At 33.5% G+C, this 17,713-nt stretch overlaps 3 protein-coding genes across 3 annotated transcripts; all 3 read right to left on the minus strand.

Moving 5' to 3' along the window:
- Window positions 1–1,546: 1,546 nt before the first annotated feature.
- On the minus strand, window positions 1,547–6,218 carry LOC140183289 (uncharacterized). The gene is made up of 4 exons (XM_072231328.1): window positions 5,821–6,218; window positions 3,855–4,189; window positions 2,336–3,796; window positions 1,547–1,704 (listed from the first exon to the last, which is right to left on the minus strand). The coding sequence occupies exons 1-4, from the start codon at window positions 6,216–6,218 to the stop codon at window positions 1,547–1,549; spliced, it is 2,352 nt and encodes a 783-aa protein (XP_072087429.1).
- Window positions 6,219–7,596: 1,378 nt separating this feature from the next.
- On the minus strand, window positions 7,597–8,268 carry LOC112773584 (uncharacterized). The gene has a single exon (XM_025818423.1). It carries the CDS (start codon window positions 8,266–8,268, stop codon window positions 7,597–7,599), a length of 672 nt encoding a protein of 223 aa, XP_025674208.1.
- Window positions 8,269–16,546: 8,278 nt separating this feature from the next.
- LOC112789702 (calcium-binding protein KRP1) lies at window positions 16,547–17,405 on the minus strand. Its single transcript, XM_025831719.3, has one exon. It carries the CDS (start codon window positions 17,066–17,068, stop codon window positions 16,673–16,675), a length of 396 nt encoding a protein of 131 aa, XP_025687504.1. The 5' UTR covers window positions 17,069–17,405; the 3' UTR covers window positions 16,547–16,672.
- Window positions 17,406–17,713: the final 308 nt, after the last annotated feature.

Genomic DNA, 17,713 nt, shown 5'->3' on the forward strand with positions numbered 1-17,713 from the left:
TTACTCTCTTAACAAGAATAAAAATAAAAAAATCAAAAAAAAGAAGAAATACATAATGCTGCAAAATTACTTGAAAGATGATGAACTTATATTCATTCAACTAAAAAGAAGAAAGAAATAAGGAAAAAAAGAAGAAAAAATGCAGCATTAAAGGAAACATTTTATGTATTTGCAACAAATTTTGGTATAAAACTAAGATATTTATGTGTATTATTTAAGAATTTTCGGTATATTTATACTGATAAGTTTTGCATAATTTAAAATTCTTCTTCTTCTTCCTCCTCATTTTCTGCTGGTTCTTCATATTCTTATCTCATTTTCTTATCATTCTTTTCAAATTCAGCTTTAAAATTTCTTTTACTTTTTGTGACGATTTTTGAGAGATTTTGATCCTTGTTTGAATTTTGAGTGTTGCAATTTTAATTAAGGGAGAATAATCGTTTGTCATAATGGTTTCGTGCTATTCAAAAGTTAGGAAAGTGCATGTTTACGTGCAATCTAAATTCAGAGTTGTTTTTGTCAGATTTAAACCAATTTATATAAACTTGTATGCCAAAAAAATTTGTATGTATAACAGATTTGATTTTTTATATTATTTTTTGTTTCTCGGTATACACAAGTTTATTATAATAGTATCAATTCGGTTTTGACTTAAGTAGACAGATAAACATTTGGTTCAGTTCTTCTTGGTGTGATGAAGAAAAATAATAGGGGTTTTATGAACTATATACGAGAAAAGGAGGGAAGACAGCTATAGCTAGCTGTTTCTATCATGTAATCCAGCCACTTTTCGTGTTAATTAAGTTGTCAATTTGAAAATTACTAATGTGTGTTTTCTGAATCATTCATTGTTTGAATGTATTAATGTGAAATTATTGTTTTTGTTTTAAGTTATATTTTAAATATTGTTATAAAAAAATATCTATGATCTAAAAATTTAATTAAAAAAAATTCACATTGTTAACCTATTGTCAAACAATAAATAAATGAAAATAGCAAATAATTTTTTTTAGTGACTTAAAAAGAACAAATAATTTGATTTATTCATGGACCACATAAAAACTTCTTAATCGATTTAATTTGAACAAAATAAAATAAAATATAAAATAAAATTCCATTGGCACATGTTCCGAAAGACATCTAATAACAACATACATGATCAACAATTCGCGTTATTTGTACGATGTAATATATCATTACAACTTTAATTTGGAGTGTTTTTTAAAACAAAAAGCTCAATAGCAAGGTTTAGAAAATCGGATCGATTATCAAACCATTTTAGTTATTGGTTTATTAGTTTATTGGTTTAACTGGTCTAACCGATAGTTCAATTAGAAAAACCGTTTTAAAATAGAAATAATAAATAAATTATAAATACACATCCTAAAATATAATTATAGTCTAATATAAATCTTAAAATATCTTCGAAATTTAAAACACTACATAAAATATCATCAACCAAATACATATGATCTTATCAAAATCCAAACTCAAAAGTTAAATAGTAATAAAAGCATATCTAAATATTAAATCCTAACATCATGGTTTATAAATCATTAAAATCCACAAGAACTTGTTGCAAATCTGTTTCGGTGGGATGATCTTCACCTTCATTCCCACCCTGTTGAGCAAAAGAATCAAGAGATGCAGCATAAAGACCATTACTACTCCCACTATTTTGATATAAATCAGCATCAATTTCACCTAATAAAATAGACATATTATCATTATATTATAAACTAATAACATTCTAATAAATCATTAGAAACTAAATATACTATACTCACGCAATAAGTCATCCACTTTACTAGGAAGATCGACTCTTTCTCTACAACCTCTTCAGTCACCCAAAAGTCAACTTGACCGATGCTTTCATAATCAATTGGATCATATTGTGTCTTTTGCTTTATTTTTTCTTTTTTCTTCCTAAAAAGTTAAATACAATATATGAAGATTTAATAATTTACAAATTTGTTATGATAAAGATTACAAATGAAACAATATGGTATTTCATGAACATATATTACTTGGATTTAAGACGCAAATTATAGGTAACATAAACAATGTCATTCAGTCTATCATGCTCCAATCTATTTCTTCTTTTTGTATGAATATGGTCAAAAAGACTCCAATTTCTCTCACACCCAGAAGAAGCAGATGCTTGGCTAAGAATGCGAACAACTATCTTTTGTGAACATGGAGCAGAGCCTCCGAATAACCTCTACCATTCATCTACCAATTATAAAACCATAACATATTAGAAGATATCAATTAAGAACATAGGAGCATAAAATAAGTTACTATTAATTAAATAAATATTCAGCCATATTCTTACCAGGCTTAAGTTCAGATGCAGCTCGAATAGCTTCTTGTCTATCAAAACTTTCCTTCCGATCTTTATATAAATGTATTTCTTTCATTGTCTGAACTGAATCCAAATTGTTACACTTGCAATACAAGGTAAAAAGATCAAGCAAACCTCGCATAACATCAGGTGCTTCTTTATAATTTTCATTAAAAAAGAATTTAGGATTCAGGAAGTAAGCTGCCGCATGAAGATCTTTCTTCAAATGCTTGTCCCATCTTGAGTTGATAATATCTGTGTACGGCTGATATGCAGTCTTGGATTGCTTAAACATCTCCTTAATTGCATCTTCTGCCCTTAGCATTCCTTCGTAAACATATCCCAAAGATGGTTTGTCATCTGCATCAACAACCCTCAGCAAGTAAATCAGAGGGCCCACAAGTTTACATACAGTAAAGCAATCGTCCCAAAATTTGCAATCCAGAATAATAGCACTCACAGCTCTACCAGTAACACTCCTTCCTAATTTGTGATCAGTGAAAATTGAATCTACAACCAATGCTTGCAACTCCATTTTATGGTCAAAGATGCTCTTCAATGTGATAAACACAGTTGCAAAACAGGTTGCACCAGGACGTACAATTTCTCTCCAATGAGGTTTTTGTCTTAGCCAAGATAAGAAAACCGTATGATTGTACACAAATACTGTGATCTTTGAAGCACGTGTTGCAAGGTTAGAAATATGCGCCATGCTGCTTATATCTTTTAAAATAAGATTAAGGCAATGAGCAGCACATGGTGACCAATAGATATTATCATATTTTCTATTAATAAGCCTACCAGCAGCAACATAATTGGCCGCATTGTCAGTCACAACATGCACAATATCATTAGGGTCAATCCATTCAATCACCTTAGAAAACAAATTACACAAGTGTGAAGCATTTTTTACCATACTGGAAGCATCTACTGATTTCACGAAGCACAAACCTTTAGAACAATACACCAAGAAATTAATTAACGTTCTTTGTCTTTGATCTGTCCAACCATCAGCTATGAGGGTACATCTAGTTTCCTTCCATGCACTCTTATAACTATCAACTAGCATTTGAATTTCTCTTTTAAGATCAGCCAACAAATGAACCCTTAACTTATCATAAGAAGGCCCCTTGTAACCAGGTCCAATACCAGCAACACCATCCAACATATCTTGGAAATATGGTGACATCATAGCATTAAATGGAATTTTACAATCCAAAAGCCACCGAGCAAACCGTTTATCAACCTCGTGTATCGCCTCTTTGTTTTGCTGAACACTTTTAATACTTGGTTGAGCTCTTGGAGTTGTTCTTGGTGCAAACATAGGAGGAATGACTTTGGCTTTTTTCTTTGGTTCGCCTCCAACTCCTTGCTTACTCGAGGTACGCTGCTGTTCCAGTTCTTCTTGAGCTATTGCCTTATCAATTGCATCCTCTACCTCATCACCACCCTCTTCACCAAAAACTTACTTTTCTTTTCTTTTTATTGGTCTAAATTTCTTTCAACAAACTTTCCATATGTTTTTCCACATCATATGAAACTTTAGGACATTTTTTCACGTCTCCAGTAATCTTTTCTAGATGTTTCTTTATCATGTGAATTCCACCTCCTTTGAAAACTTGTAGACAAAATAAACATTGATATTGTGGTTTTCCATTCTCCATTTGTAGAGCAATATATTTCCAAGCTAAATCTGTTTTTTCCCTAAGGTTAGAAGAACTTTGTGACTGAATATCATTAGCACTACGGGAATTAGGATTAGCAGCATCATTCGAAATAAGAGTATCGACAGGCATGTTATTATTCACAGAAGCATTGTTATCAGCAGTTGCTTCTTGATTAATACTATTTTCCATAACTGAAATTAATAAAACAGATATGAAATTAAAAACAGCCACAAGCCCACAACACAACACAATGAACATTAACAATTCTGCCTACGGCAATTCTGCCTACAGCTTTCAGCCAGTCAACAATATTGCAAAACCGAGTAAGTTTCCAGCATTAACAAAATAGAGTAACAAATTAACAATTTGCTACAACATTCAGCCAGTCAACAATATTGCAAAACAGAGTAAATGTAAAAGTTCAAAAGTGCAAAATAACATTCAGCTAGTTAACAATTTGCTACAACATTCATCCAGTCAACAATTACAAAGCAGCAAAAGCGCAAAACACTAAAACACCAGTAGTCCTCTTCATCTTCTTCATGTTTCTGTATCAGAGGGTGAATTTCGAATACAATAAAAAAACTTACTAACCAATAAACAGAAATTGCAATTGGAATACAATAAAATAGAAGACCAGAATTAATTTAATTTTCAGATTATTTATTTCTTATACTAACCAACAAACAGAAATTGAGCAGAGGAACGAAGAATGAAGAAGATGAGTAGAGGAAGTTCAGAGAAGATGAACGTTGAAGACGACTCACTCACCTGGGTTCGATGGAGGGCTACTGGGTTGGGAGTCTGGGAATGCTTCAGTTCAGAGTTCAGAGGGCTAGGGTTCACTGGGCTGGGAACCAGGCGACGATGGAGGGCTACTGGTGCTGAGGACCAGGCGACGGCGGTGGTGCTGACGACCTGAGACCGCGGCGATAATGGAGGGCTACTGGGCTGGGAGCTTGTGAATGCTTCAGTTTAGAGGAGGAGGGCTAGGGTTCACTGTGAGACTAAGATGAACGAATGGGGCTCGTGGGAAGAAGGGGGGTTTGCGTTCGCGAGTGGGTCCTGGGTCGGGTCGGGTTTCAATTTTTATTTTTTTAAACAATTACAAAAATGGCACCGTTTAGAAGAACCGGCCAGTCACCGGTCCGAACCAACCGGCCGATTCACTGATTTTCAAGCGGTTTTTTGTCTGGCGGTTCTTAGAGGAGGACCGAACCGCTTGCGTCGCCGGTTTGAGATTAAACTAATCAGACTGGCCAGTCTGGTTCGGTTTTCAGAACCTTGCTCAATACATTAGAGTGGAGCAAACAAAACAAAATTAGTCAAACATAGTAAATAGATAATGAATCACAAACACAACAACACAAGAAATATTCTCATGTTATCTCTGATTAATGCATCAACAATAAAGGGGATCCATACCTCCCCACTTGTTGCAGCTAAAGAAGGTCATGTTAATATTTTTTTCTACACAATTGTTGTTCTTTTGAAAAATTCTTCGATTCTTTTCCCGTCAAATGTTCCAAATGATCGCACAAAAGTATAACAACCACTGCTTTCGATCATCTTTTCCACTTAGCTCTTCTGTCCAGCCCAAAAAATGTTCCTTCATCGAACCTAGAAGAGACCACTGACGGCCAAACACAGATATTTAATCATTCCACGCCTGCCAAGCAAATTCACAGCGAAGGAACAAGTGGTGGACCTGTTCAACATCCTTGTTACACACATGCATTATCTTCCTGACGAATAATCCCAAACCGACTTAGTCGTTCCTTCGTATTCACCCTACCTATCAATACAAACCAAGTAAACAGCTCCACACTTGGTGGAACTAAACCTTTCCAAACAGATTTGATGAAGCTATAACTGGTTACATCCTCTGGAAGCATTTCCTCCTGCAACACTTGCACAAATGAGTTAGTCGAAAAAATACCCTGACTGTTATATTTCCACGCAATTCTATCATCTCTATTATTCACTAGCCTCACAGGTCTCAAAGCCTCGTGTAATTGACTCAAGAGATCCAACTTCCATTGAAATAGCTTTCGCCACCAATGGAAGTTCCAAATCCACTCTAACCCATCCCAAAACCCACAATTTCCTATAACAGATCCACATTGGTTTGAAACAGAGAAGAACCCAGGGAACCAATCTTTCAAAGCGCCACAAAGTAACCAGGCATCCCCCAAAACCGTGTTCATCGCCCATCTCCAACCTCCATAGACAAGCCAGTAACCATCTTATCCCTTATATGTGGCTCCTTGAATTGTATCTGGCATATATCATTCCATGGTCATCCTCTATTAGGTTGTACTTGAGTGGACAGTAGCTCATTCGGATTTAGATTATTACAGTAGCATACTACCTTCTTCCATCATGGGCACTCTTCCTTTGCAAACCGCCACCACCACTTAAACAACAGTGTTGTATTATAAACCATAGCATCTCCAACTCCCAACCCACCTAGCTTCTTAGGTTCCTGCATCACTTCCCACCTCGCTAGTGTCATACCATTCCTACCATTCTCCTTGCTCCACAGAAATCTTCTCTGCAAGGAAATCAACTTCTCAGCAATAACCTTCGGCATCTTATATAAGCTCAAATAATACACTAGTATACTATTTAAAACTAATTTGATCAGCACCAACTTTCCAGCTTTGTTTAGCATCTTAGCTTTCCAAAGATTGAGTTTCTCCTCCACTTTGTCTATAATAGGCTTCCAGGTCTTTGCCAACCTCGGATTTACTCCTAAGGAGATTCCAAAGTATTTGACTGGAAGGATATCTTCCTTACAACCCAACAAACTACACATACGTTATACCCACTACTCGTCACAATTGATTAGAATCAAACTGGACTTATCAAAATTAATACTTAGCCCTGACATTAACTCAAAGCATCACAAAAGCCGCTTGTAGTTCTTAACAGTCTTCTCTTTTGGTGGGCAAAACAGGATAGTGTCATCTACAAATTGAAGATGTGACAACTCTATACTATCTCTCCCAACCACCAATGATGAAATACGTCCGTTCCTGATTGCCTCACCAACCATTCTATGCAAAACATCCACAATTAGAACAAACAAGAAAGGGGTCACCTTGTCTCAAACCCCTTTCCATTTTGAACGGCTTAGATGGATAACCATTTACCAAGACTGACATAGATGTTGTGATCACAAACTCCATAACCCATGCCCTCCATCTACCCCAAACCCCATCTTTTGCAACGCAATATCCACAAAACTCCACTTGACTCGATCATATACTTTTTGGAAATCAAGCTTGATTATTGCTGCCTCTTTTTTTCTCTATTTAAGCCAATGTACAGTTTCACACGCAATGAAAGCTCCATCATATATTTTCCGACTCTTAACAAACGCACTCTGAGTCTCCCCTACTAATCCTGGTATCACTGATCTCATCCTCCTAACTAACACATTCGAGATGACCTTATACACACACCCAACCATACTAATAGGTCTCAATTCTTTAATCTCCTTCGCACTAATGAACTTCGGTGCCAGCACCACCCAAGTGATATTAGAATTAGCTGGTAACCTGGACGTCTGAAAGAACCCCATCACAGCTGCCGTGAATTCAGACCCAATTTATCCCAGCTCCTCTTAATAAAATTCATATTGTAACCATCATAATTCGGCGCCTTAGATGACTCACAATCCCACACCGTCTCTCTAATCTCCTCAGCCAACGACAACGCCTCCAGAGTCACATAATCTTCCTCATCTATCCTACTCACCAGACCATCTCTGAAACCCACCATCGGAGAAACTTTCTGATGATACAAATCCTTGTAAAACTCTTGGATAGCAATTTTTATTCTAGCTTGATTCCTGACCAGTCTGCCATTAATTACCAGTGCATCAATCCTATTATTCCTCCTTCTTGTTGAAGCTATGTTATGAAAGTATCTTGTATTTTTGTCCATATCCTTCACTTGTCGAGACCGAGACGTCTGTTTCCAATGAATTTCTTTCTTTACATACCATCTCTCACAACAAGTAACTAACGCCTTTCTCCTTACTTCCATTGTTCCATCATAGACTCTATTGCTTACCATATCATCAATCCTCTTGATCCATTCCTCAAACTTCATAATCTTCTTGTCCATCTCACTGAAATTGGCCTTATGCCATCTTCCCAACAAAACCTTCAAAGCCTTCAATTTATCAGTGAACTGTATCTCCCTCAACCCCCCTCCATTCTTCCTTAACCATTCTGAGAAACCCTTCATGTGTAAACCATGAATCAAATCTTCGGAATAGTCTTGGACCCCCTCATCTTATTGTCGTCCACAACTATAGGGTTGTGATCTGACAAATCCCTTGGTCCACTTCTTAACCGAGTATCTGGAAACTCTTCTAACCATTCCACACTGATTAGAGCTCTATTAATACGACTGCATGAACAGCCTCGAAATCACGTAAACTTACGATAAGAAAGCGGCAAATCCACTAAGTGCATATCTTGTATCAAATTCTTGAATTCTTTAGCAGACAGAGGTAAACTAGCAGTACCTTTTCTTTCCTCTACGTGTACTATCTCATTAAAGTCCCCCAGAAGACAACAAGAAACCTGACATAACCCCATAATGTAACTTAACTCCTCCCAAACATTTGTCTTCTCATCTCTATTATGTGCACCATAAACCAAATAAAAGCACAACTGAAGTTATTCTTTAACAAGACTCCTTCCACAAACAACCACATCTCCCCCTTATAGCAATTATTCATTTTAAGCAATATTTCATCCCATATTAACAACAATCCACCCGATGCCCCATTAGATCCAACATATTCCTACCCCATACCATCTTTTCCCCATATTCTTGCAACGTCAAACCTCGTCACTACCCGCCTTTTAGTCTCAATCAACTCTAACAGGTCTAAGTTATGTTTAGATTTTAGGTCCTTCACCATTCTCATCTTTCCATCACCCTTTAACCCCCTAACATTCCAAGCACTAAAAATTATTTTAAAAGATTTTGACACACCTTTTTATTATTTTTGGGTTTGCATCTTCTCATCTTTGCCTTCTATTTTGTCACCTCTCTTTTTTGAGATATTTCTTCGTTATGTGCTTGGAGAATCGCCATAATGTCATCTTTCTCATTGTACAACATAGAACCTGATTCCATTCCCAGCTCCCAGGTCCTTCTGTTTTCTAGCATCTGCTCCTCCAAATTTGGACAACGAGTTTCACTGTCGCCCGCAACAATTCGAACTCCTTCATGCCCAATACCAGCCCCTCCAAGGCCATTCCCATCATACCCGAGCGCCAATTTCCTTCCATTTTGATCAAGCGCGTTACCTCCAACAAGTCCCACATTGAGATGGTTGCCATCTGTCTCACCAATCCCTGCATCTGCATCAAAGCCACCTTCATTATTACTGAGATTTATAATCCAACTTGTGTCGGAATCACCTTCTAAAACTACGGGATAATCACTATAATGTAATCCCAAGTTTATGATTTTCTTGAGATAACCAAGAACTCTTGTTATAGCTTTCCAATATTGATTGCTAGGCTTTTCTGTAAACCTTGATAATTTGCACACAGCAAATGCTATATCAAGTCTAATACAATGTATTGCATACATTAAATTTCCTATATTGCACTAGCATATTCTAATTGTACTATAATTCTTCCCATATTTCTTTCTAATTTAAAATTAGGATCATAGGGTGTATTGAATTCTTTAACTATGAGATTATCAACACCTACATTAGACACCAAGTATAATATTCTATATGCTTTAGAATTTTGATCATATCCTATAAAAATGTCTTTTATGGCTCTTGGCCCCAATTCAGTTCTCTTTTGATTAGGAACTTGATAAAAGGCTAAACACCCCCACACTTTTAGATAATTCAAATTATGTTTTCTTCCTTTCAAAATTTCATAAGGAAAAACCTTTCTTGTAACAATGATAATACTCTCTTTGTCTCTTTTTATCTTGATTTGAATCTTTTAAGAACTTTCTTTTCTTCTTATTGGTTTTGTCTTCACCAATATGATTCACTTTAGAACTTTGAGAGAGATACACAACATCACATTTTCGAGTTTTCTCCTCTATACGTATATGTTTTAGTAATTTCTCAATTGTGAAGTCCTCAACAAGATGTAAAAGTTTATTTCTATAACCATTCCATGATGAAGGCAATTTTGAAATAATTGCTCTAACTTGTAATGATTCAGGGATCACCCCTTGTAGATCACGAAGTCTACTTACAAGGATTTGTAATTCATGAATTTGATCCATAACAGGTATATTATCATTCATAATAAATTCGAAATATTTTATCATAATAAACTTATCTGTTCCTTGTCGTTCAGTATTGAACTTTTCTTCCAAAGATTTTCAAATCTCCAATGGTGATTGAAATGACATATAGAGATCATAGAGTCGGTTGGATAAAGTATTGAGAATATGACCTCGACATGCAAAAGTATCTTCATCACGTTTCTTCTTTAATTGAACAATCTTTTCTTTCTCTTTCGGTGTGAAATTTTCAGCGACATCACCAATTGGTGTAGTCTTTGGGTCCATCACATATGCAAGATTGAAAACTAAAAGAAGAAACATCATCTTGTCTTTTCAACGGTTGAAGTTCTTTCCATCAAAGCGATCTAACTTGACAAAGTCTTGATTCATGACCTTGAACGTGGTGTTTTGATCTTGTGCCATCTTCAAGTAATATCTCTCTATAATTGTTGGGTATATGAAGATGAGAAGATAACAAAACTTTATTTGTATTTTGGTTTCAAGGCACGATTAGATCGTCTTCTTTAGAGAGATATTTTTCCCTACACTTAGTTGCTATATGGTTGATGACAATACTCTCCCAAGATACAATGAAACCTAAAAATTTTTTAATTAATAGTAAGAAATTCTCAACTCTCTTAAACAAAGAAAATCTCTTTAATAGTTGAGTAAAATGTTCGTATATTTGAAATAGTGGACAAGAACTTATTTATACATATTACACGTAGCAATTATGATTAGTTACGTACATAAATAGTTGTTTTTTCTATTGTCAATAGGTACAATGTTTTAAACATACATATTTCTTAAAAGAATTGTATTCCTTTAACCAATAGACACAATGTTTTGAACATACACAATTCTTATAAAATTGTATTCCTTCAATTAAATGATACTAAACAATTGGTAGACAATTGGTAGCTGTTTATTAATATTAATAATAATATCAATAATATTAATAATATTAATTAATCAAATTTATAAATACTCTTTAATTATTTGCTCAGTTGAACCATAATTAGATTTATTAAACCTCTAAACTAGTAACTTGTAGTTAGATGGTTCAAATTTAGTTTTCAGATCCTTGGTCATTACCAACCAACATTTGCGGCACTACTTGATGATATTTTTCTTTTTAATTTTATCAGCTGATAAAAGAAGAATATTTTATGCATTATTTTTGTGTATATCTTTTATTTTTGATATTTAAAGTGATTAACAAGAAGGGTGAAACTATAAAAATTATCTTTTATGCTTTAAAAAAAATACAAAAAAAGTATGCATAAAAAGTGATACAAATATTATTTTTAATCGTTAATAATTTTTAAAACGACCCCAATTAATTTGTTGGGGCCAATTTGTTTGCCCATTGCGACAAAAAAAATATTGTAGTCAACGGAAACTCTCCTTTTTGGTTTTGGACCGAAAGCTTCATAACATATTTCTTCTATATAATTGCACGTTATGAAACACAGCCCAGGTGAGTTTTCAGGCTATCGTGATTAGCGTGATTATTTTCTTTAAAAGCAATGCATTTGGGTTACTAAAATGTTGGACTGCTTCGAAAGTTTAGACTTTGAGAGTGAAGTGTGGTTGAGCCTCTTTAAAAAATGGAAGCATCATCAAGACCGAAAACAAAGTTTGAAATATCATGAGAGGAAAAACTGTTGAAGCTTTTTTAAACAAAATAATTACCCATGAAAAAAAAAAAAAACCAAAAACAAAACCAAATTAATCACACCGGCTTGAGGCTTAATTCACATGGTACATTAGATTGTCTCTTAAGAACCTCATAATATGTACGCGAGTAGTGTATAATGTAAAAAAAAAAAAGTCATCTCAAATTGGAAAAATCATGTACGATATAGCAAATTGCACTGATCATGAAGATAGGTTACAATTTAGGCTCTATTTTAATTTTATTCGCGAGTTAAGAATTTTTTATCTCAAATCTTATTCGTACTCTAATATTTTACATCCTATCCTATTTGATTGGACCCACAACAAATTAATTATTTCAATTAAACATAATATTTAATCATTAAATAGTTCATAAACATACTAATAAAATAAAAAATACAAAATTTAATTTATATTAAAATTAAAAACAACAAAATTATAATAAAATCTTTGTTAAAATTATAAAAGTGAGAGAATGTGAGTTTAATCTCTATCAATTTTATTATATATGTATAATAATTTTTAATTATATACTAGAATATATTAAGGGTACGAATTAGTCGGATTGGATTAAACTTAAACATGTACCTAATTTTACTCGTAGCTCAACTCGCTTAACTCTCAATCCGACTCATTGTGGATCGAATTACTAATCCTACTTAAATAGATTGAATCGAATTGAATTTCGCAGATGTATTATTAGCCCTAACAGCAAGCAATCTTTTATGATAGAATACTATGACATTTTTTTATGTAAGCATGAGGGGCAGAATCTCATACAACAAAAGAAGGGTAATGCCTCCCCAAATTTTAATATTTTTTTATAAATTGTGTATAAATTTTAATTTAATCTTTTTAAAAATTTTATTTTATTCTCTTTTTCTTACAAAATTTATTTTTGATCCATTTCTAATATTCAACTTAGTTCTGTTCTTGATCAACATTATTAATTTTTTTAATGAAAATGAAATATGTATCTTTTTTATAGTATTTTTTCAGTTATGTACCTTACGTTGAAAGATATACAAGTATATAGTAGTTTTCATAAATAAAAAATACATGTTTTATATAAGAATAATGTTAGGAAACCAAAAAGGAATTAAAAGGGTGAATCCAAAATCTCTACGAGTTAATATATATGGATGTTTCTTCTGCTAAATATCAGAATGTTTTTTTTTTCATACTAAATGGATGTTCTTTTATATATTTTTCGAATTTTTTTGTATTACAAATATGAATGTCTCTATTTCTTTAAGAATTTCATATTTTTTTTAAAAATTTTGTAGATATTTAATTATTTTTGCTAAAATATAACTGAATATTTCTTTTGTTAAGTATTAGGATGTTTTTTTCATATTAAATAATATTTTTTTTATATTTTTATAATTGTTTAAGGATTCCTTTTAACTAAGATCAAGTGTGTAGTTTGCAGTCTCTTCAAGGAATCTCTTTCTCATCAGTACATCAAAACAAGAAATTTGCATGAACACCGGTGTCAGATTCTCATACATTGACATACTCATCATGAGGACCCAGTAACCACTTTGTATGGATCCATATGCAACAGTGTCACTTGCCCACAATGTCCATCCAACTCAGCAACTGGATCTGGGTTCCATGCTTCTTGATTTCTCCTAATATCCCAACTCTGCAACATCAACGATTCAGTCAGCGCTCATCATCCATATTACCAAATACCAACTAAAGATAACATAATATGTCAGACAGAGTTGAATAACAACTGAAGGAGGAAAATCTTATCACCAAGTTCAAGTTCAACTCCCCGAAATTGCTGCCGCCTTAGGGATCGAGCTCAAGTTCAACTCCAACTGCAACGGCGGCTCCAGTAACACATCTAGTTCACAAAAGGAAAGCGGTTCTTATCGATGGTGGCGAATTCGACGAGCCAGATGTTGGTGATAAAAGAGAAGTGGGTCGCGCTAGGGAGGTGGAGAGGGCCTGACGGTGAGAAAGAAGTCTGTGTGTGTGATTGTTGGAGGTGAGTACGTTAATATGAGAGAAAAGAGAAAGGTTTTTATAGATTTTAATTAGGCTTACTTAATTAAATTTAAATTTTTTAAATTTTGAATTTAAAAAATTTAAAATTAATTATTAATATAAATTAATGTGATTTTGTTTAATTTTTAACTGGTAACCTCTTGATTCATATACTTTTCCTTTATATATTTATTTAGATCAAACTAATGAACATATAAGGGATTCTACTTTCAAAAAAATTTAGTTAGAAAATGCAAAGGAAAATGTAAAATTTTCACATCTCACACTTGAGACAAAAATAATATCAAATATTTTACTAAAAAACATAATATAACAGTTATAAAATTGGATAATTAACTACTCTATCTTACATATGCACAACAAATTACAATTAATGTTAACAATTAAAAATGCACCTAAAGTACATATACCACTAAATAGGGCTGGTAATTCATACTCTACCTGCGGGTATCCAACCCAGTCCAACCCGTTCGGGTAGAGTGGGCTACCCTACCCTACCCTACCCGCACCTCATATATAACACATATTTTATAAAAATATCTTTATATAGTGAAGAAAGTGAGAGTTGAATCCACAACCTTTCTTATGCAATGACTTATAATAAGTGAACAACCACTAAACTAGTTAGTTAATTTAGTAATTTAGAGCATTAGTTTTTTATTTTTTATGTTATTAATACGTATAAAATTCGAAATAATTGAATTTTATATTTACTTTGAAAAAATTTGATATTTCTGCGGGTAGGATAGGGTAGGGTAGGGTTTAGAATTTTAGGTGCGGGTAGAGTTAGGGTTGAGAGATTCTCAACCCGCGAGTAGGGTAGGGTAGAGTTTTAATGAAATTTTCAACCCGCGGGTATGGTTAGGGTAGGGTCCAAACCCTACCCTACCCTGCCCATTGCCAGCCCTACCACTAAAGAATCTAAACATCCATTTTGGCACGTAATTCACACCTTATACAAAAACTCATTTTATTGTCGCTTGATGAATTTTACTAACAAATAAAATAATTTATCAGAAATCTTAAAATGTTATTAGAATTTATTATTTTTTGTCAGTAATTAGTCATTAATATTTAAAATGAGTTAAAATATATTGTTAGGTTACTAAATTAAAATAAATTTGTTAATTACTAAAAATAATAACAAAAAATAATAAATTCTGATAGTCTTCTAATATTTATCATAACTTATTTCACAACTATAAAAATAATAAGTGTGACAAATATAAGAAATTAGTCCTATATCATAAAAAGAAAATAAAGTAAAGAGTTTATAAGATGAGAGTTTCGTTAATGTAATATGGTAAGGTTTCTTAATAAACAACAGTCATTCTTTGTTTTTAAGAATCACAGTCTTTAAATAAATAGAAATCAAATTAGATATTTACTCGGGTAAAAAAAAAAAAGAGAAGCACCACCAAGCATAGCAGTGTGATTTGTTCGATCTCCAATAATTAACTAATGCGATTTTGGTAATAGGATTATTGATCGTGAACAAGAAGACAAGAAATAAGCAAGCATTGTTCTTGTTTGGAACTGTTTCAATATTAGCCGACCGCTTTAGGATTAAAATATATTTAGCAGCAGATCTGGTTTGTACGTCCTTTAATAATTTTCGGTACAATCATTTTTATAGAGGAGAACTTAACAGATTATGGAAGAAATGAATATTATATTCTAATCAAATTGGCATGTTCCAACGGCTAGTTGCAAGTATTGAATAATTTGAAAGGAAGTTCCAGGCACGATTGCATCAGACTTAAGGGAAAGATTTAGTACCAAATAATACTCATTTGTTTACTTCCCTGTTTGATTTTATTAGTGGAATATTTCACATAATTAACAAAGATAAATAAAAAAAGAAAGGACCTTTCAACATTTGATTTTGGACACATTCTACCTGTTAGAGTATAATTAGATCAATTAGATCAATTAGTATCATTTAACATATCTGAATATTTATTATAAGGTATTACGTCTTTATTATTTCAATTCTTTTAGCACCTATAAATACCCTTCTATATTGTATCATTCCAAACAACTTAAATACACTCAATAATACACAAATCGCCAATGCAAGAATAAAAAACAGAACTCCAGACTCTAGTTATTGGAACTTTGGAAGTGTTGTAGAAGACTAATCACTACAGCATAGGTTCAACTACAACTACAACCGTAAGGTAGAAGTAATTATAAAAGCTAGGCAAATTCACAAGAAATTTCCTATTCACACCTTAATTAAGAAGAATGCCACCTAATTCCAGCTTATAAGATTCGGTCAATTTCTTAATCCACCCAGAATAACTCAACTCCAGAAACAATTCTTTCCATCAATTGGTTAGTCAATTTGCCGGTTCATTAAGAGTTGCAGTTGAATCCTCATCCGACGGCAGGCAATGAATGCTTTGGGTTTGGGAATTTTCTCTTCAAAGAACTGTTTTGCTATATAGGTTGATGTTATGCCACATCAGTGAATCCGGTAAAACATGATTTTAAGGAAAGAAAAAGAAGTTCTAATCCAATTAAGTCTGTATCGTAGAAGTATAAGTATCCCAAAAAAGTGTCCACTCTTCTCAATTTCAACTGTGATACAAATTACAAATAATTAATACCATGAACTCCGAAATCAAATGAAGCACTATGTCTGGCCTATAGTACTAATTAATAAAAATAATCATGAAATAGAAGAATTGCTCTTGTTCTTGTTATTGTTGCTAACTAGTTCATCATCATGATTTTGCAATGCCTGTTCAATCAAAAACCAAGACTCTTCCATCAATTCAGGGCTCAACCTGAACATCAAGACACAGAACTCCATCTGCGAAAGGTAGCCGTCGCCGTCGATGTCACCTTCCCTCATCATGCTCACAAGCTCGTCCTCCTTCATATCCTCAATCCCAAGAACCGCCGCAGCATTACTCCTTAAGCTCTCCAACGTGATCACACCTTTCTCTTTGTCCATCAGCAACTCAAAACCGTTGCATAGTTCTTTTATGAGTCCCTCGCCTCCTAGCTTGGTCGCCATCATCGGAAGCAAGTCCTCAAAGTCAACTCCACCACCACTAGCCATGTATAGTGTTATTGAATGTGAATATATAGAACAATATGATGAGTTTGTTGTAGTGATGAATTAATGGTGTGTCCTGTTTATATAGATAGATGATGATAATGTGAATGTGTAAGAAGGAGGATATAATAAGGAAATTGAGAAAAGGGGGTTTTCAAGGAAAGTGAGGAGAAGAATTAACTGAACCCTGATGGGATGACAGATAAGGAACAGTGAATTATTTTGATGATCGGCATTGATTCTGCTTAAGGAACAGCAATTGCCTCCTTGTTTCCTAGAGGGACAGTGTTTTGTTTTCCAGGGGCATATTCGTCATTTTCATTGCCTTATCTAATAAGTAATTTCGGGTGGGCCGAGGATTTGGAATTTTCTTTTTCTTTCCGAAGTTACTTAATGCTTTTGCATGCTTCCTACTTACACAATTTTTAATTCACATTGGGGGAAAAAGATAAAATTGAAATTACTTATAAAAGTTAAAATTGTTAAGTCACTTTTAAGTCATTGTAAGGAAATTACAAGTTTCCATTTATTTCTTATTTGGTAAGGTTAAATGTCATATTTCACTGCATATTTCTGAATGGGAACAAAATAAAATATATGTTAAAAGATACTCAATTATTTTATTGAAGAGATGGCATGCATGATGAG

Source organism: Arachis hypogaea, chromosome 3, assembly GCF_003086295.3.
Source record: "Arachis hypogaea cultivar Tifrunner chromosome 3, arahy.Tifrunner.gnm2.J5K5, whole genome shotgun sequence".
NCBI classification, from domain to species: Eukaryota; Viridiplantae; Streptophyta; class Magnoliopsida; order Fabales; family Fabaceae; genus Arachis; species Arachis hypogaea.